This window comes from Lemur catta, chromosome 1, assembly GCF_020740605.2.
Source record: "Lemur catta isolate mLemCat1 chromosome 1, mLemCat1.pri, whole genome shotgun sequence".
In the NCBI taxonomy this organism is placed as follows: Eukaryota; Metazoa; Chordata; class Mammalia; order Primates; family Lemuridae; genus Lemur; species Lemur catta.
This window is the reverse complement of record NC_059128.1, coordinates 44,750,706-44,770,624: the sequence shown is the minus strand read 5'-3', so window position 1 is coordinate 44,770,624 and position 19,919 is coordinate 44,750,706. Positions and strand designations below refer to the sequence as shown.

At 42.1% G+C, this 19,919-nt stretch overlaps 1 protein-coding gene across 2 annotated transcripts in view; it reads right to left on the bottom strand.

The window, feature by feature from the left end:
- Positions 1 to 1,227: 1,227 nt before the first annotated feature.
- The window catches only part of CDKL1 (cyclin dependent kinase like 1), a 57,920-nt gene continuing 39,228 nt past the window's right edge, over positions 1,228 to 19,919 (bottom strand). Inside the window, exons 3-9 of one of the 2 annotated variants that reach the window (XM_045567571.1) lie at positions 14,801 to 14,873; positions 12,247 to 12,337; positions 10,996 to 11,196; positions 7,924 to 8,006; positions 5,110 to 5,166; positions 3,261 to 3,452; positions 1,228 to 1,614 (exon numbers count right to left, since the gene is read on the bottom strand). In XM_045567571.1, coding sequence (XP_045423527.1) covers positions 1,507 to 1,614; positions 3,261 to 3,452; positions 5,110 to 5,166; positions 7,924 to 8,006; positions 10,996 to 11,196; positions 12,247 to 12,337; positions 14,801 to 14,873 — 805 coding nt within the window. In that variant the 3' untranslated portion in view covers positions 1,228 to 1,506. The remainder of the gene's footprint in view (positions 1,615 to 3,260; positions 3,453 to 5,109; positions 5,167 to 7,923; positions 8,007 to 10,995; positions 11,197 to 12,246; positions 12,338 to 14,800; positions 14,874 to 19,919) is intronic. The other variant, XM_045567562.1, reaches the window with a different exon arrangement.

Below are 19,919 nucleotides of genomic sequence, written 5' to 3'. Positions count from 1 at the left end.
ATAGTTTACTGCAGCCTCGAACTCCTGGGCTCCCATGTAGCTGGGACTACAGGCATGCACCGTCACACCCAGCTTGGACTACTTTCTAATTAGTTGTAAAGATAGTATATACACACACATACATGTGTGTAAGTATATATGCATGTGCACATGCACACATATATACCTATAGTGTAAATGTTTCTGGAAAACACCAGTTTACAACCTAAAGTCTTTCATGAGTCAAGTGAAAGCTCACAGTTTCTTCTAAAACCCAGATCACTATATACAGTTTCTACCCTATAGATCTGTCTCCAAGTCTGAGGCTGAGCTAGAGGGAATGAAGTACTAATTATTTTCAATCTAACAGGTTCAGTTCCTGCAAAGATTGTAGGTCTTGTTCTACCCCTTGACCACTTTGGTCAGCTGCCAAGCTTCAGGCCATTGTTTGCAAGGGGAATTGAGTGAACAAATGTTGACAGATTACAGTAAATACATCTTGCCTGCAAAAGTGACTAAGATACATCCTTTACTGAAGGTAAAGACATGTATATGTAAAACAATGTATAAACATATCATTAAATATATAAGCATATAAATTACAAAGTATGATAATTCATATGATTTTAAATATTCGAAAAAAATTGTTTTAAAATATAAAAAGAGATAGAGTAAGCAGGAAATGGAATTTTAAACATTTTGAGTACAAGAATTAAAACTGTTCTTAAATATGATGTTGAAATAATCAGAAAGGTGGGAGATAGGACTCAAGGTAACAGAGATCCAAGGAAATACATATGGGCATTTTGTAAGCCATTTTTCACATGTAGCATATGGTACAACTGAAACGTAAATCTTTTTTGGTTTTTTGGGTTTTTTTTTATTTTTTTTAGACAGAGTCTCCCTCTGTTGCCCGGGCTAGAGTGCCGTGGCATCAGCTTAGCTCACAGCAACCTCCAACTCCTGGGCTCAAGGAATCCTTCTGCCTCAGCCTCAGGAGTAGCTGGGACTACAGGCATGCACCACCATGCCCGGCTAATTTTTTTCTCTATATATTTTTAGCTGTCCGGATCATTTCTTTTCTATTTTTAGTAGAGACTGGGTCTTGCTCTTGCTCAGGCTGGTCTCAAACTCCTGACCTCGAGCGATCCTCCCACCTTGGCCTCCCAGAGTGCTAGGATTACAGGCGTGAGCCACCACGCCCGACCACGTAAATCTTTTTGAAATCATCTAATTTTGCCAGAGATATGAGGAGTAGATAGAGTTTATTTTCTGTCCCTAAGCTCAGCTGCTTATATAAACAAAAATACAAGTGAAACTCCAAACAGGTTTTTCCTTTCTTTTCTGGACACCATCATCAAGCATGGAAGACTGGATCTGGAATGTCCCTTCATATCATGCCAAGTGGCCTGACTTGCTTATGTTTTCTCCTGTTGTGTTTTCAACATTGTAATTGTTTTCAGTGAAGTGTATAAGTTTTATTTTCTTCAAATTATTGATCAATTCCTTTTTTTATCATCAATCTCCTTAAATGTTTGGAAAACGGTAGTTAAGTTTCTTGGTATTAGAGTAGTGCTTCTTATTATTCAACGCTGGAATGGTGCTGCTACTAGTTAGCTGAGGGAGGTACTGCAACTGAAAATACAAAACTCAGAATTAGGTTCAAAACCATGCCATGCATTTTTTTTTCATTATTTAGAATGCATCAAAAAAGAGGTAATTACATAACTTTTTCAGCACAGAAATACTTTTTTTGCACAGAATCCAGGAACTAAGAGAGGACAAAATGTTTCCATTTGGTCTCTGCTTTTCCTTATAAAGGTTTATTTTATATTGAAAAGCAAAAGCAGGCACATTAAAGAAGATTCATAAAATATGAAAAAGAAAAGAAAATCTACATGTTAACATTATTGGAAAAAAGCATAGGTTTACAAGGGTTGGGAGCTTGCTGGGACCTGAGGGATCATTTAAACCAATGCTTTGTCTTATAGCAGAGAAAACTAGGTCTGGAGCACCTAGGCAATTTGCCCACTTACTCCCTTAGTTAAAAAGGCAAGCCAGCCAGGCATGGTGGCACATGCCTATAGTCCCAGCTACTTGGGACACTGAGGCAGGAGGATCACTTGAGCCCAGGAGTTTGAGATCAGCCTGGGCAACATATCAAGATCCTACCTCTAAAAAAGGGCAAAACTACTTCCTTCAAGCTTCTGGACAGTGTTTGAATTTATTGTCAGTGTCAAATGAAAGTAAGGAGAACACACCTACAGTTTTTTTTATTTTACTATATGGCCTTAGGTATCTGAAAAGAGGATATTTTTTAGTACTTTTAATCAAACCGTTGAATCCTTCAGGACTTAAAAAGCAATACACCAAATAGTGGGGTTCCCCTATTCAAGTAGAAATATTTCCATCAAGACCCTTTGTTCTTAAATACAAAGTAACAGTAAGAAAACGAGTAACTATGGGGTGGGAGTGGGGAGTCTATTTCTGGTCTGTTTTGCTCCATGGATCATATATGATAGAGAATAAATAAAAACAGTTTTGTAACTGTGGTCTACCTTAGGGCCTGGAGTTCATGCTGTACCTGTTCTTAATGGACTCTTCACCCTTTTCCCTCCTCTGAAACTCACACACACCACCCAAGTACTGTTCAGGGTGCTAGGCAGTGGAGGCTGCAAAGGGAAAGGCTATGGCAAGATAATTTATAACAAAAAACTTAATGTAAGGCCATTTTACCACTTTACACCAATCAAGATTCTTCACAGGCTCCCAGTGTGCATTTCGGATGCTATTCTCTGGTTAAACATGCTCTTCTGCTGATATCACTGAAAGCACTCATCAACATATTTGCCCTAGCCAACTCTGACAATAAAGGATCAGGGAAGAAAACAGTTCCTTTTCTGGATAAACATGGAATGTTAATACTGAAGGTGAACATGATGACAGAGAACTGCCTGGGATAAATCTGATTCCATCTTCCAAAGCAGAGTATGTTCAGCCGAACCCACACTCATGCACATGGCTGAGACCTGAGCTCATGCATGCCAGAACCCCTGGCCCGTGCGGCAGCAGGAAACAGCAGGTCAAGGACACCTTTAGGATTCAGAGAGAAGGGGCCTCAGGTGACAGATCTCTCTGGGGCCCTGGTTGATATATCATGTGACCTGTCTCCAGGTACTGGAATGAGAGTACTGGAACTGCAAGCCACAATTACCACTCTCAAGTCTAGATTCTGACTCTCTGTACTAGGTGGCAGGTATGAGATCATTTGTAACTATAACCTTGGATGTTTCTGTAAGGCAGTACACCATTTTTACCCCAGGCAGGTGCTTTTGGCTCTGTTGTAGGGTCTTCCTTGCTGGTTTTTCATGTTCTTTTGCCAAATCCTCTGTTTCTCTGATGCTGTCAAAATATGGGTGCTGCAACAGCTGTTCACATGTCAGTCTCTCAACAGGGTCCATGTGGAGGCAGCCCTAAAAGAACATAAAATTCCCTCTGCTTACTTCTTTAAAATTGTATTAACTTATTAATGTCATTTTTTTTCTTCTTTGAAAGATTAAACTCTTCATTTGGGAAAAAAGTGGGAAAACCACCAGTTATGATTTTAGCTCTTTCTACAGTCATTCCTAAATGGGTACCCACATAATAAATAGTTTCTAGAAGTAGTAACAGATACCTTATTTTGTTTTTTAGACAGTTGGTGTTCTGTCTTGGGAGAGTAGGATACAATTTTGGAGTTTACCACGTTGGCCAAGTAGGATAATCCATTTAGCCAATTTGGTCTCTTGCATGTACTTTGTAAAAACTAGTGTGTTTATTTAAAAAATAATATTTACACATGATACAAATAAAATTAATACAGTATACAGCAAAATCTCCAGCATTCTAGGTCTTCTGTTCCTCCTTCTGAAGTCAGCTACTCTTTTTTTTGAGGGGATAATATATTCTACCAGAAATATTCTCTGTATTACAAACATATATGAGTATGTATGTAAGGAGAGGCATAATCTATATACCTTTATATTAATAATTTTTAACTATTTTATTTGGCATTAAGTAGGCCATGGGGCTCATACTTGGATAGATTAAATCTCACAACTGCATACCCCAAGGAACTGTCTCAATTTTTTTTTGTTACAAATGCATCAGTAAATGTATTAAACAATTTTTACACTATGTGGAACATTGACTATAACTTCCAAATATTTTCATTGGTACTATACCTCATTTTACTTAAGAGCTTAAGCGATCCTACTACCTCAGCCTCCCGAGTAGCTGGGACTACAGGCATGCGCCACCATGCCCGGCTAATTTTTTCTATACATATTTTAGTTGGCCAGATAATTTCTTTCTATTTTTTTTTTTTAGTAGAGACAGGGTCTTGCTCTTGCTCAGTCTGGTCTCGAACTCCTGACCTCGAGCGATCCACCCGCCTCAGCCTCCCAAGAGTGCTAGAATTACAGGTGTGAGCCACCGCACCCGGCCTAGATAAGTACTTTTTGATTCTTTTTTTTTTGAGACAGAGTCTCATTCTGTTGCCCAGAATAGAGTGCTGTGGCATCAGCCTAGCTCACAACAACCTCAAACTCCTGGGCTCAAGCAATCCTCCTGCCCCAGCCTCCCGAGTAGCTGGGACTACAGGCATGTGCCACCATGCCCAGCTAATTTTTTCTTTATATTTTTAGTTGTCCAGTTAATTTCTTTCTATTTTTTAGTAGAGATGGGGTCTCCCTCTTGCTCAGGCTAGTCTCGAACTCCTGACCTCGAGTGATCCTCCTGCTTCAGCCTCCTAGAGTGCTGGGATTACAGGCGTTAGCCACTCGTGCCTGGCCGCTAAGTACTTTTTGAAGAAAAGGATCTCTTTGTAAAACAAACACCACCCCCTGAAATTTCTATTTTGTGTAAATTTAGATTTTAAATATAATGTTAGGTTTATTTATAGTGAAATACTTATGTTTTCACTGTAATATAATGTGATCCATTTTAAAAACTGAAAATATTTACACTTTTTAAAGGAGAAGAATTCTAAAAGGAACAATTTTCATTTCATGGATTGACATAAGTAATTAAGATTCCACACTGATGACAATCCTTGTGTATTTCCCAGTAGGCTGGAAGCTAGAATTTTACCTTTAAGAGTCCCAGGGCAGGATAAGAGATGTTTGGGAATTTTAATTCAAGTGGCTCCTGTTGGAAAGAAAAGGGGCTTTTAATTTACAGCACGTATTCAAATTAAGGCTACCTCAAATTGGATTTCTTCTGAGCAGAAGCCTCTTCCTGGCACCTTCTCCTCCTCCACCCTCTGTCCACTGCACCTCCCACGTGCAACAACCTCCCTAGGCTTGTTTCATAAGCTCCTTCTCTCCCCACTTCTAAATTGCTTTTCCAAATGTACTTCCTAATCATTCCCTTCACTTCCCAAAGAACCGATGCAGATTGCAAATTATAAGTAAATACTAATGAAAGAAAAAAAATTCACGCTGAGCAAAAAAAAAATTGAAATAAGAACTGCTCAGTGTGAATTTTTTTTCTTTCACTAGTATTTACTTATAATTTGCAACCTGGCATTCACATTGGCATTGTAAAAAGGCAGTCCTAATTATTGCATTTATTGACATTTTATATAAAGGAAGCTTTGAGATCGATTTTTTTCCCTACCCAGGTGAACAGATGCTTCTTGGTTTTCTGGAATAAACACTGTTGTCTCCTCCCACAAGAGCCTGCAGTTTCCCTGATCAGTCTACTGTTCAAAGAATCTCCCTTTGGCCATATGAGGCTATTTTGCTCCAGTCATCTGCTGGAGACAATTGGGAATAACACTATAAATGGGAGGAATGCCGAAGGTCAGGCAGACTGGCCAGTTAAAGAGATAGACCACTGGCAATGGCTGAGGAGGGAAGCTGAGAAAATAAGAATAGGCTGCCAAGCTGAGCAAAATAAATGACCACAGTGCGCTGTGTGTATAAAGATGGCAGTGTGTGAGCCAGAGGCTGGAGTGACTGGCCAGGCTCACCTAATGAGATGCAGTCTGGTGCTGTGGTTAAGCTTCAGAGCACAGTGCTATTGCGGACAGGGAGCCAGCCCCCAACAGCCAATTCTGGATTGTACACATACTAATCACTGATAACAGAGAGAAAAGCCTCAGTTTTGGAATTCCCTACATTCAACAGGAGGAAAAAAACCCCTAAAGCAGATTTGCATCAGCCGTTGAAAGTAGCCTTCCCCTCAGCCTCCATAGCTTAAATATTTCTCTTGCTCGTTCTGTGTGATGAATCTGAGCACCGCTGGCGATGACTGTGACATTGCTGACATCAGGCTCTGCTGCCTCAGCAACAAAGCCAGCGTGAGGCCAGCTGGTCGGCTGTGTTATGCAAAGGTCCATCCTGCCTGCTGAGCCGGTTTCCCAGCCCCCAAAGCAAGCAGGTCTCCTCTGTCAGGGTTACCGAGCAGCAGAGGGACTGGAGCACAGATGTTCCACCAGCACAGCCACAGCACTGCTTCTTCCTGTGTTTCTGTCAACAGGAAATCTCCTGCAGGACAGCCTCTGGGAAACTATGCGAAGCTTTTTACATTCACAAAACCTGGGTTGTTCCTGAGGCTTCTCCGGTAAACAAGCGAACAGGAAATCACTAAGGGATATTTAGTGCGGAACTAGGAATGTCCAGGTCACAAGGGAGCCAGATGGGTCACCTCCCATATGCCAGGTGTCATTCCTGTCTCTGTCCCAGCATGACCCACTTTTCCGAATGCTGGTGCTGCAGGAGAGGGAGGCAGTGGGGAAGCGCCAGGCTTCGCTGTGGGACAAGCCAAGAGGTTGCGGGAAGAGGCAGAAGGCAAGTGGTAGGGACAGACAGAACTTCCGTCTGGAAACTGAACAACCCGAGGGTTAGCTTCAATTTGAAAGCACCTTCCTTAGACAGTGGAAACTCAGGATTTCACAAACCTTAATTAAGCTCTGAAATGTTTTTGATTATAATACAAGATCATTAGAAGATACTCAAAAATATAAAAAAATCATAAAGAAAAAAATTACCCCAAAATTCCACCACAAAGAGATACCCACTGTTAATGTTTGGGTATATATCCTTGGAGCCATTTATTTCACAAATGTAAAAAGTTTTGCATGACTTCCCAGAGTTTGTCATATTATTTTGTATTTATATATGTAAACATGTGTGTATATACATGTGTTGTATATTTATTAAAGTCTTACAATTATGTCAAATTATGTGTATTGCTTGATAACCATTTTTTTCATTTAACAATATGTTGTGGACTTTTTGTTCAGGGGGATACATAAAAATCTAATTATTTTTACTACATGGTATTTCTATTGTAAGGATGCAGCGTATTAATCCCCTACTGATGGAACACTAAAGGAAATTATTTCTATTAAATAATGCTACATCTTTATGCTCTTACCTAATGGTTCCATTGGGTTAAGGGTATGAACATTTTTAATTTTTCAGTTTTTTATAAAATGGGTGCTTTCCCCACATTGGCCATAGAGGGCAGGCACCAGAGTGAGGCTGGCCAAGTAAGTTAATTATTGTTTTCCCCCATGGGCTGGGGAGTGAGAGCACAGTGGAGCAGGGAGTTTGGACAATGCTGGGAGAAAAGTAGAATCCTTTTCCTGGATTGGTCAATGTCTAAAAGTTGATTGGCTCTACACTACCTCGGTTCAACTACCGAAAATGATAAAGGACAGGTGTGGCTCAGGCAGGCAGCTCTGCATTCCTGTCCAACAGGCTGGCTAGGCTCTTATCAACAGCCTCTAAATTAGCACCAAAGGCCATGGTCTTGCTAACCAATTTGTTCCAATTTTCTTTTTCACTCTTGGACTAACATTCAATTCAGGGAGAGCCATGGGGCTCAGGCAGGTGAGTAACCACCAAAATTTAGCTAGCCTGGCCTGCAGACTTCTCTCCAAAATGGGTCACTTACCATATCTTCAGGATCTGGAATTTTCACCCCACTGAAGTACTGATTCGTGCTAAATACTTGCTGGTGCCTAGGGATGAGATCCCCTTTGGACAAGAAGAAAGAAGGAGGCAAGTGAGAATGCTTGACAAACACTGATCTATGGTTTCCCTCTATCAGTGCTGTGTCCATCTGTGCCTACAACTATGAAGGACGCAGTTTCTTTTGCAATCAGAGGGAGAGGAGGCATTCCAGCAACCAACAGCAGCCTGTACTGATCGCTACAGTGGACAAAGCACTGTGTTAAGCATGTAGAGGGCAAGCAACAGAAACTGAAGGCTGCAGGTTTCTTGCCCGCAGGGCTTACATTGTATTAATATTTGAGGAATCCGGCTGGGCGCAGTGGCTCACGCCTGTAATCCTAGCACTTTGGGAGGCCGAGGTGGGCGGATTGTTTGAGCTCAGGAGTTCGAGACCAGCCTGAGCAAGAGCAAGACCCCGTTTCCACTAAACATAGAAAGAAATTATATAGACAGCTAAAAATATATATACAAAAATTAGCCAGGCATGGTGGCACATGCCTGTAGTCCCAGCTACTCGGGAGGCTGAGGCAGGAGGATTGCCTGAGCCCAGGAGTCTGAGGTTGCTGTGAGCAAGGCTGACGCCATGGCACTCTAGCCCGGGCAACAGAGTAAGACTCTGTCTCAAAAAAAAAAAAAAAAACTATTTGAGGAATCCAAACCAAACAACTCAGAAGCACATACACACACAAAATATGTCTTTAAAAAAAAAAATAGCAAAAGTGCAACAACCACAAATCAATATCGTATTAACTGAATCCTGATGGGACAGAATTGTATGGGTCTAGTATTTACAACAGTGCCTGACACATAGCAAGCACTCAATAAATGTTTGAGGGAGGCAGGGAGGGAACAGAGTGAAAGAGGAAGGGAACAAATCACGAAAGATATTCTAGCTAGAAGGAATAAGTTTCCAGTGTGGAACCACCTTTTCTTGTTTCACCAGTTAGTGATCACTTGGAAATGTCATTTCATCTACTGCTTAGAAGCACTTATGAAGTAAAGCAGAAAAACAAAAGAAGCATTTTTATATTCCAGGGGATTATATGAAGCTCATCCTGCCCATATTTCAGCCAAATCACCTAAAATCACTCTCATGTAAAATTCTAGAGATATTATGCTTGAGAAATTTTGTCTAGAGAATAGAAGGAAATATTCAGAAGGGTTCCCTTGGGGCACATCCAGGCCCACTTCTCAGGGCAGAGTGGAAAACAAAAATGTCCCAACCAGAGGTCTAGACATGTTGCAATTGGACTGGGCTAGAGTTCCTACCCCAAGGTATCAAATTGTCTAAATTTACTGCTTTGTTTTAGAAGTTTACCTCTCACTCAAATCCAAAAACTGCTACTTCACCCTATTTTGCACAAGCAACGAAAACATACCCCTTTGCCCCAGACTTCAGTGAGCTGCATCATGAGCACAATTCCCTTGTACCTTAAGACTGACTCTCCCATTGGTGCTAGAGGGGTGACGTGGGGAGGGTGCCCTGAAATCGCTGGAGAAAACACAGTGAAGGAAGGCTGAATGCCTCTGGAAGGGCTACAATTCACTTTATTATGTCACTTGACAAAGTCAAGCTATCAGCAAATAATGTGCAGATGCTGGTGGAGGATAAGAAGAAAGATAAGACATGATATCACTGTCATGTAGCTTACAGTGTTTTGGGGAAGATAAGAGTACAAGGCAAGATGTGGTGATGGTAGGTGCTTTAAGCGTTTAGAGGAGGAGGCTGGCATGGTGGCTCATGCCTGTAAATCCTAGCACTCTGGGAGGCCGAGGTGTGTGGATTGCTCGAGGTCGGGAGTTGGAGACCAGCCTGAGCAAGAGCGAGACCCCATCTCTACTACAAATAGAAAGAAATTATATGGACAACTAAAAATATATACAGAAAAAATTAGCCAGGCACGGTGGCGCATGCCTGTAGTCCCAGCTACTCGGGAGGCTGAGGCAGTAGGATCGCTTGAGCCCAGGAGTTTGAGGATGCTGTGAACTAGGCTGACGCCATGGCACTCACTCTAGCCCAGGCAACACAGTGAGACTCTGTCTCAAAAAAAAAAAAAAAAGTTTAGAGGAGGAGAAGTGTGCTTTAAACTGGAACACTCAGGAGAGCAGAGTCTGAACTCCCTGACTTTGGAAGAGGGCACTCACTCCTTGCAGATCTTTTCATCTGTCTCCCACCTTCCCCTCTCCCCTTCTCTCCTGCTCCTGGCCTCCTCTCCAAGGGTAGAGAGAAAGGAATAGGCATCAGGGTGGGAAAGCAAGACAAGAAGACTGGCGTGAGAAGAACCAGCCTTTCTTCCTGACACTTAGAAGGGTGAGAATCTTCCTTTACAGAGTCTGAATAATCCAAACTAGTCAGGCAGGCTGCAGTTAAGGACATCCAAATGAATTACTACACCATGATAAATGAAATAAACCACGAAAGCATTCTGTAAACTGCTAAACCCTTATAGAAACGTCAGTTTTTATTGTTGCTATGATCATTATTCAGGGTTTAACTTGATCCAAACTATGTTCAAGTTATTAGTACTCAATAACTGTCAATTATTTTTATTAAGCCAAACATGGACCTCTTTTTTTTCTGAGACAGAGTCTCACTCTGTTGCCCAGGCTAGAGTGCCGTGGCGTCAGCCTAGCTCACAGCAACCTCAAACTCCTGGGCTCAAGCGATCCTCCTGCCTCAGCCTCCCGAGTAGCTGGGACTACAGGCATGCGCCACCATGCCTGGCTAATTTTTTTTTAGTAGAGACAGGGTCTCACTCTTGCTCAGGCTGGTCTCAAACTTCTGAGCTCAAACGATCCACCCACCTCGGCCTTCCAGAGTGCTAGGATTACAGGTGTGAGCCACCACGCCTGGCCTGGACCTCTTTAACTGAGTCATTTAAATGAGGCTTTGACAGTTTCCCTCTTTCCTAACTAAAGGCCATTAGATGAGACCAGGAACTTGGCTCTGCCCTGGACCAACGTGGGTGAAACTATCCAGTTTCCCAAAAGGTAGGACAAAAACACCACTTACCCAAGGTTTTCCTAATCAGATAGATCTGATCCACATCTGATTTTCCTGGCCACAGAGGCACTCCTGATAGCAGCTCAGCGAAGACACAGCCAATTGCCCAAACATCTACTGGGGCGCCATACTGCGTGTCACCCACCAACAGCTCTGGAGAGCGGTACCACCTGGTAGCCACATAGTCTGTGTAGTAGTCACTCGGTCCAGCTGGCAGGGGTGGAACATGGAAAACAGAAAGAGCACTGAAACCCCAGAATCAAAACTGGCAGAGGAAGACCTCAGAAATCAAGCTCGTACCTAATCTTGTGGCTTTTCTAAATCATTGGTCTCAATGCTGATTGCATATTAAAATCACTTGGAGTATAATATTTTCAAAATTGCTGGTACTTGGGCCACACATGAGTCCAATTAAATCAGAATCCCAGGGGAGGGCCTGTAGCAATCAATATCATTTTTAAAGTTCCCCAGATGATTCTAATCTGCTGCCAAGGTTGAAAACCACTCTTCTAAAGAAGCACTTCTGACAAGTATTATTTTAACAAGAAATGGTGGAAACCAGGAGAGTAATATACTTTTTAATAACCACTTTACTGTAGTATAATTTATATATAGCTTACATATTTAAACCACTATATGTGCCTATACATTTTTAGTAATTACAAAATTATAATTTATAGCAAACGTATGCCCTAAATATTGTAAGGCTGGTGGCAGGCACCCCTCCCCTCCCTAATGAAAAAAAGAAGAAGCCCATGAGACCTGCCGAAAACAATGCCTGCAGGGCCCAGCTAAGTTAAAGAATAGCCACACCTGGATGGTTACCCCGATAAGGGTCTTGGTTCCTGGAATCTATACATACCACCAGCCCCTCCTAGTTCTCAATGCCCACCCTAAAACTGTAAGGGAAAATTCCTAACTTTTTGCGCCGGAAACCCCCATCCCCCAGCCCTAAAAACATATATAAGCCCACTCAAAACTTCTGGGCAGCGTGACTTCTCAGGCCCCTCTCCCAGGATCTGTGAACCTCACCCAGGCCCCTCTCTTGGGACCTGTTACCCTCCCCCGGGAGTGTTCAAATAAAGCCTCGTTGCTTACCCCTTTCTACTCAGCTCGTCTTTCTTTTTCTGGCACCGACCATCCAAAAACCTTACAAATATATAGGAACTAGTTTATATATTTCTAAAGCATTTAGATCCTTTATTGTATCAAGAACTTCTCCATCTTTTACACTTAACTAAAGAAAATGTCAATACTCACTCAAAAGCCGAGCAAATCCAAAGTCACAAAGCTTAATCACTGAATGTTTTGTGATGAGAATATTTTCTGGCTTCACATCTCTATGTATGCACTAATTACAAAAATCAAAACAAAAACAGATTCTTAAGGATCAACTCTATATATCTGGATAAATAAAACACATGAATATTTAACAAATATTGGAGGAATCATTTAAATATCTCATTGGCCTGTTGAATAACAGCAAAAGACCAGCCTAAAATAAATCTAGTTCTAGTATCATACCTATCGCAGCCTGAATCATCCCAAATTTCTAAAAGACCCAAAAGGATCAAGAACAGTGAAAGGAAAAATGAAAGTGGGGTAGCCAGTCTTAGCAAATGAAAATACAGGATACCAGTTTAAATTTGAATCGCAGATAAACAACAAATAATTTTTTAGTATAAGTATGTCTCATGCAGTATTTGGGATGTACTTATACTGAAAATTTATACTTATTTATCTGAAATTCAAATGTAACTGGGAGCCCTGCATTTAATCTAACAACTCTAGGTGAAAGGGAAAATGCTAAAATGCGTGGGTGAGGCCTGCATCATGTCTGCAGGAGCTGCAAGTTGGTGCATAAGCAGAACTCACGATTCAGTTGTTTAACTGAGAACAGAACACAGTTGGCCTGTAAACAGGACAAGCCTCCTGAGATAAGCTGGGGAAGAGAAGGGCGGTAACCACAAGCTTGCCAAGAGATCTCCCTTCCAGCTCTGACATTCGTCCTGACAAGATAAACAAGAGTAGGCAGCAGCCCTCACCCTCTGGGGACAGTCGCTAGATGTCAGCTGTGTCCCACACACATCAAGTGCTCTTAGAGCTGCTGCCACCCCTCAGGATGTGGCCCCCGCTCCATAATTTAGACTCAAATCACCTGTGGTTTCCAGACCACAGCCAACATTCTTTAACAGGGTGATATTAGAGGGAAAAATGTTTGAGAATCTTCACATGATTTTCTTATTAAATGACAATTTCCTTGGCAAAGAAAAAAATCAACAACCTAATTAACAATTACATAAAAAAAAAAAAACAAAAACAGTTGGGTCAAAATACAGCTCAGGGTTCCTAATAATCTTCCTTTCTCCCAAGTTGTTTCCTCTCAGAGGGGGAATGTTTACTCCTTCTGCACCCTGAGAGACCCTCCTCAGTCTGCAGCCTGACTTTCTATTAATAGAATCTAGAGAGAAGACAGGGCTTCTTCTTGGGCCTCACCAGTTCTCTCTCCAAGGGACCTTCTGGGTGAGAGATCAGTATCAGTGTCTCCCCATGGTTATTTATTATTCTGGAAAATTGGGGGGCAGGTAATTTTTTAATTAGTTTATTACAATCTATTTGGTTCTCAGCAATTAATAGATCTGATATCTCTATTCTTTTACCACTAGCTTCACATATTGCTATAAATGGGTACACTCATGAATATCACGATGACATGTGGTCAGAAGTACTTGGAAACAAGAATATACTCCCATTCGTTCTGGGAATTCTTTACAAGTTTCTGCACCCTCCCCCATCAGCACATGGAGCCAGAGCATCTCCAGGGAGCTGTGGCATGCAGTGCATTTGTCTTTAGCATCTCAGATCTTCCCCACAGGGACCTTCATACAGTCTCGCCTGCTCCATCATTCTAAAGCCTGCTCTTAGGAAAGTGCTCACTGTCACTCACAGTAACTAGCAATAGGGGTGCCCATTCTCCCTGTTGTACATTTTGACAAGAATGGTAGGCTTCAGCTAAGTAGAGGCTCAGTAGGGAGAAGTACTGGCTACTCTTATATTTTCTCCCTCTGGGAATGCAGATTCAGGAAAAATCATTTGGAACAGCAGAAGGAAGGAGATTTAGCCCTAGCACCTAAATGGACCTTGGCAATTGGAAGGATAACATATTGCCATCAAACTGCACTCGTGGCCAGAATAAAGCTCCAACATTGGAATCTGGTTTCTATGTGCAGGGAGTGGGTGAGTGGGCAGTGTTGTACTGAAGGGAGCAGTAGGCTTCCCAGCATCTGTGAAGTCACATCACCAGAGCAATAGTCCACTGGGCCTCCCGCCAGCCCAGCTGTGGCCAAGAGTGTCAGAGGCTTCCACCAGGCTGCTTGGGTCCAGACTCAGCTCTCACATCTCACCAAAGCAGACACCAGCACTTGTGCATTGGGCTTGGGACTCCCCCTACTGCAACTGGCATACTGCAGCTAAACAGGCACGAGTCACCTGGGGTTTCCCTTCCCAATTTCAAAGCATTTTGAGGGTACCAGAGCAATAAGACTCCAAGTGAGTTGGATTCTACCTTAAATCTCAGTATTTCTAATCAGTATAAATATGACTGGTTTCTTCAAATCATAAAATGCATGTTTTATATAACCTGAGCAAGAAGGAATAGTTAGGTTGGCATTTTTTGCCTCTGCTAACCCCAACCAGGTTTATGAAGATTTGGGTAAAAATTATACCCACAAAAGTATGATACAAACTTTGTACAAGGCTCCACCTCAGCTTAAGGGCAGCCTTCTGATTTCTCAAGGGAGATCATGAGACTTACATTGTGTTTGTGGCAAAAATTTACAGCTTGCAGTGTCTGCCAAGTTATGCTCTTCACAAGATGTTCTGGTACCCTAATAAAAATAAAGAAGCAGCACAAACACATTCTTTAGTGTAGCCATGGAATTCAGCTCAAGAAAAGAAAAAGTAAACCAAGACAGGCTTCAGTGGTGAAAAATCCTAGGTGACACATAGAATCATCTAACTCCTTCAGCAGTCATTCGATGAGTCCCACGTAGAAAGAACATGTGACCAGCACACCACTGAATCCAAGGAATAGCAGGTTAACAAAAAAATGCAGACTTTTATAGGGAGGAACATAAAAATCCACCTGGATCTCGATAGGTATTTATAACAACCGATCTCAAACATCTGTGACACCACTGGGAAACTGCCTGGTAACCTGAGCTCCATTTCTACTTTTTTTTTTTTTTGAGACAGAGTCTCACTCTGTTTCCCAGGCTAGAGTGCCGTGGCGTCAGCCCAGCTCACAGCAACCTCAAACTCCTGGGCTCAAGCAATCCTGTCTCAGCCTCCCGAGTAGCTGAGACTACAGGCATGTGCCACCATGCCCAGCTAATTTTTTCTATATATATTTTTAGCTGTCCAAATCATTTCTTTCTATTTTTTAGTAGAGACAGGGGTCTCGCTCTTGCTCAGGCTGGTCTCAAACTCCTGATCTCGAGCGATCCTCCCGCCTTGGCCTCCCAGAGTGCTAGGTTGAGCTCCATTTCTATAAAGAACTTTTTGTTGATGTAAAGTTAGTTAATAATATTCAGCACAAAGGATGCTGTTTATTTTTGCAAGTTGCTCCAAATTGATGGCCTGAAGAGGGACTCCTCTTCCATGTGTGGGCACACGGTTTCTCCAGACTCCTAGGCAGCATTGCTTTTTTGGGTTTCTTTCTTTCTTTCTTTCTTTCTTTTTTTTAGGTAATGAAGATTTTACTGATGATACGGAAGAGGTTTTCATTGCAAACTATGTAATAAAAGTTAATTATCAAAGCCAGAGGCATCCTGGTTCTCTCCCGGCACTGCTCCTCTCTGGCAGCAAGCTGCACCGGCTCACGGCTTTCTGCCCTCCCCTCCATCATGGCAACTAAACTCTGTGCCACTGTCCCCAGCACCTCTTCCCTGACTTGAAGCTTCTTATATAATCAGATAGCCAGGGCAACCAGTAGCACCGGCAGGTCCTTTGTGCAAATTAGAAAAAGGTACCTCATCTGGAAGCATTTTTTAAAAAATATAAGCCAATCAGTAAATTGAACTATAGAGACAGTGCATTTATTTTCTGGGTGCCCCCAACCCCAAGCCGGACTTACTGTTTTTATGAATCACACAATGTTGTTGTGGTCCTCAGACAAAACTAAGTAAACCAGGGAGAAAACTCTTGAGTAGTTGTCATTAGGTGACCACAAAAAGTCACTTCTAGCCTCTGAGAGAGGCTACAAGGCCACTGTTGTCACAGACCAGACCTTCAGGAAATCGGAAATCCTTTCAAGCAGATCAGAGGATGTTTGAACAGAGTCGGATAATGTGGGGGAAACAAAGAGGCCACTTCCAGGAAGAACAGCCGGGACACTGCTGGACCAGGACTATGTCGCTGGACTTGAAATAGCTTCTCTCCAAATTCTCTTCCTTGTTCTAGTGGCATATAAACACACATGCTGGAAAAACTCAGCTGCCGAGAAAGAAGGCCTAGGAAAATGCAGCTAAGATGGGGACACTTGGGGGAACTCGTTCCCCCAGCCTCCACTTTTTGTCCAGAAAAAGTGGAACATATTGATTATTTGATAAATTAAATATTAATATAGTTATGAGTGCCAGACAACTTTAGTCTCTCTAAAAACATTTCCCAAAAGAAATATACAAAAGGAGCATTTAAAAGTAAATTATATCATCATTGCTCCTCTAATGCCAAGCACATTATTACACAATTCTCAAATGTAAAACCTCTGTACAAACTACCTAGTGTCATCGGCAGTTGGCTACTCACTTCACTTCTTTATTGCTCAGTTTCTTCTCTGGAATGTGGGGGCCTCAGACTCTAAGATCCCTTTTAGCTGCAACATTCTGAGATGATAATAAGAGCCAGGTTTCCATGGTTGGAGAAGGGAGTTACAGATATAGAAAGGGAGAAAAATAGAATATATTCCGTGATGTTGAATTGAAACTGGGTATATGTGTGTATGTATATGTATACATGTGTATGTATGTATGTGTGTACATATATATATATATATACATATATATATATATAGAGAGAGAGAGAGAGAGAGAGAGAGAGGGAGAGAGAATAGAAAATGCTGTGCTGGAAGGCGTGCTATCTTATATAAGGTGGTCCAGAAAGCTTCTCTGGTTAAAGGAAAATCTGAAATAGTGGTTAATGTGGTGAGAAGTGGCCAGATTGGGGCTCTATTTTAAAACTCCAGGATGTTCTGAGAGATCAAATGTGAGAGCCTCCAGGATGTTCTGAGAGATCAAATGTGAGAGAAAGAGAAGAGTCAAGGAACAATGTCAAGGTTTTTAGCTTGAGTAACTGGTACATGGTGGGGTCTTTCACTGAGGAGAGCTCCGGAGGCGGAATTGGTTTGGGGCGGGGGAGGGTGGATAATTTGCAATCCTTCTTGGACACCCAAAGGAAGATTCTGAGTAGGCAGTTCTGAATTCAGAAGGAAGGTCAGCAATGTGTACTATCTGGGTGACGGCTACAATAAAATCCCTGACTTTACCACTATACAATTCACCCATGTATCAAAAAGCCACTTGTACTCCCTAAACCTATTAAACAACAACAAAAAAAAAAAAAAAATGAAGAAGAAGGAGGAGGAGGAGGAGGACGAGGAGGAGGACGAGGAGGAGGAGGAGGAGGGAGGTCAGGCTAGAAATATAAATTTGAGAAGCATAAGCATATTGATGGTATCTAGAGCCTAGGCCTGGATGAAGCCAAGTAGGCAGTGAATACAGATAAAAGAGAAGAGTTCGGGGTGAGTTCTGAGGCCCTTCGGCATGTAGAGGTCCCAAAGGGAGCGGCACCCAGCCAGGCGGCCTGGGCTGAGCAAGTGAGCAAAGGCAGCACTCAGGAGAATACAGTGTCTCAGAAGCCAACTGAAGAAAGTGTTTCAAAGGGCTTCTGAGTTAAGATGACGGATTTCTAAGTTTGTTCCCTCCCCAAACCTGACTAGAACTACACTGAAGACATTTTTTTTTTTTTTAAGACAAAACCCCACAAGGTCAGAGAGGGCAGGAGAAGAGAGAACAGCAACACATTTTGGAATCCGGAAAGCAGTTGAATGAATGATAATTGACTAAACAGATCCCAGAAAGCTGAAATCTAAGCCAGAAGAGGGAAAGTGGAAGACCAACCAATTTACCCCCAAAGAATCACCAAAGGGCTCTGTGGAACCAGAAGCTAAGGAGGAGTGTGGAAAATCTGTTTAGGAAACAATTAAAACCCTAGATCCCCTCCTCCATCCTATGCCACCAGGGAAAATTCTTTCTGCTAACTGGTGGAAGGCTGAAGTTTTATTTTTTGGAGACGATAAAACAGAGGACATTTGGCATAGTTGAGATTGTGGATACTGTTCTGAAAGCAGGGGATTAAGTGGCTGCATATATACCAAACGTTGAATGCTGGAATTTCCCAGTCCTCTTCCCTCACAAGGCTCTGAGAAAGCTGGCAGGCAGACTTCACTTTCTGGGTAAAATATTGAAAGACTTTTTGGGGAAAAGTGTGGGAGGAAAGATCTGAGGGTTCTAACATTGGAGTTTCCCCAGCAAATGGCCCAGCCAGAATACCCCACAGTGAAGCTTATAGCTTCCAATAGTTCCCTACTCTTAACCATAAGCATATAATCAGAGGTTATATAATGCCCCAAAAAAAGCCTTTAATAAGAAAGTTAGAGACCAGAAAAAAGCAACTTGAAAGAAACAGAAATTATGGAGGGTGAAGGTAACATTTTTACAAGCATTATTATCCTCAGAGAGAAAAGGAACAATGTTTGCATCCATGACATAAGAACAGGATACTAGGCCAGACATGGTGGCCCATGCCTATAGCTCCAGCACTTTGGGAAGCTGAGGCAGGAGGGTCATTTGAGGCCAGGAGTTCAAGACCAGCCTGAGCAAGAGTGAGATCCTGTCTCTACAAAAAATAAAAAAATCAGCCAGGTGTGGTGGTGCACACCTGTAGTCCCAGCTACTTGGGAGGCTAAGGTAGGAGGATCGCTTGAGCCCAGGATTTTGAAGTTGCAGTGAGCTATGATGATGCCACTGCACTCACCCTGTCTCAAAAAAAAAAAAACCAAAAAAACAAAAAACACGAGAGGACCAGTCCAAGAGTCCAACACCCAGATAATAGAAGGTCCAGAAAAAGAAAATGGAGAAAAAAATGGATAGGAAATCAATAACGAAACAATTCAAAAAATCTTTTCTCGTGTTGGTGGCATAGTGGTGAGCATAGCTGCCTTCCAAAACCCTTTTCTCAGACAGAAAGCACCCACCAAATGCCAGCTTAATGGCTAAAAATCAAGGCCCACTCCTGATTTTCATAATCCAAAATGCTGAGAACAAAGAGAAGATTCTACAAACTTCTGGAAATAAAAAAGGAATAGGACTTTAGAAAGGAAGAGAAAATAGAATGGCATCAGATTTCTTAGCACTAGAAGATAGAAGGCACTAAGACAATGCCTTCAAAATTTTGAAGGAATATTACTTTCAACCTAAACCAAATATATACTCAAACAAAATATTAATCAAATGTGAGGAGGGAATAAAGACTTTTTACGTGCAAGAGCAAGGTCTCAACCTCTTTTTTTCCCTTGTATCTCTCATACACTCTTTCTCAGGAAGCCCCTGGAGGATGCACTCCACCAAAACTGAGTAGTAAACTATAAAAGAAGATTATATGAGGTAGAGAAAATGGAATACCGAACACAAGAGGGAAGCACCAGGAATCTCTGGGAGGATGGTGAAGGGGGATGACAGGACAACTGCATTCCAGGCGTAAAAAGCAACCAGTCCAGACTGGAACAGTGTGATTCAAGAGCAGGCATGGCTGGGTTGTCATCACCATGCCCTTGGCCTTATACCATCTTAAATAAGTGTGAAAATATTCATCAA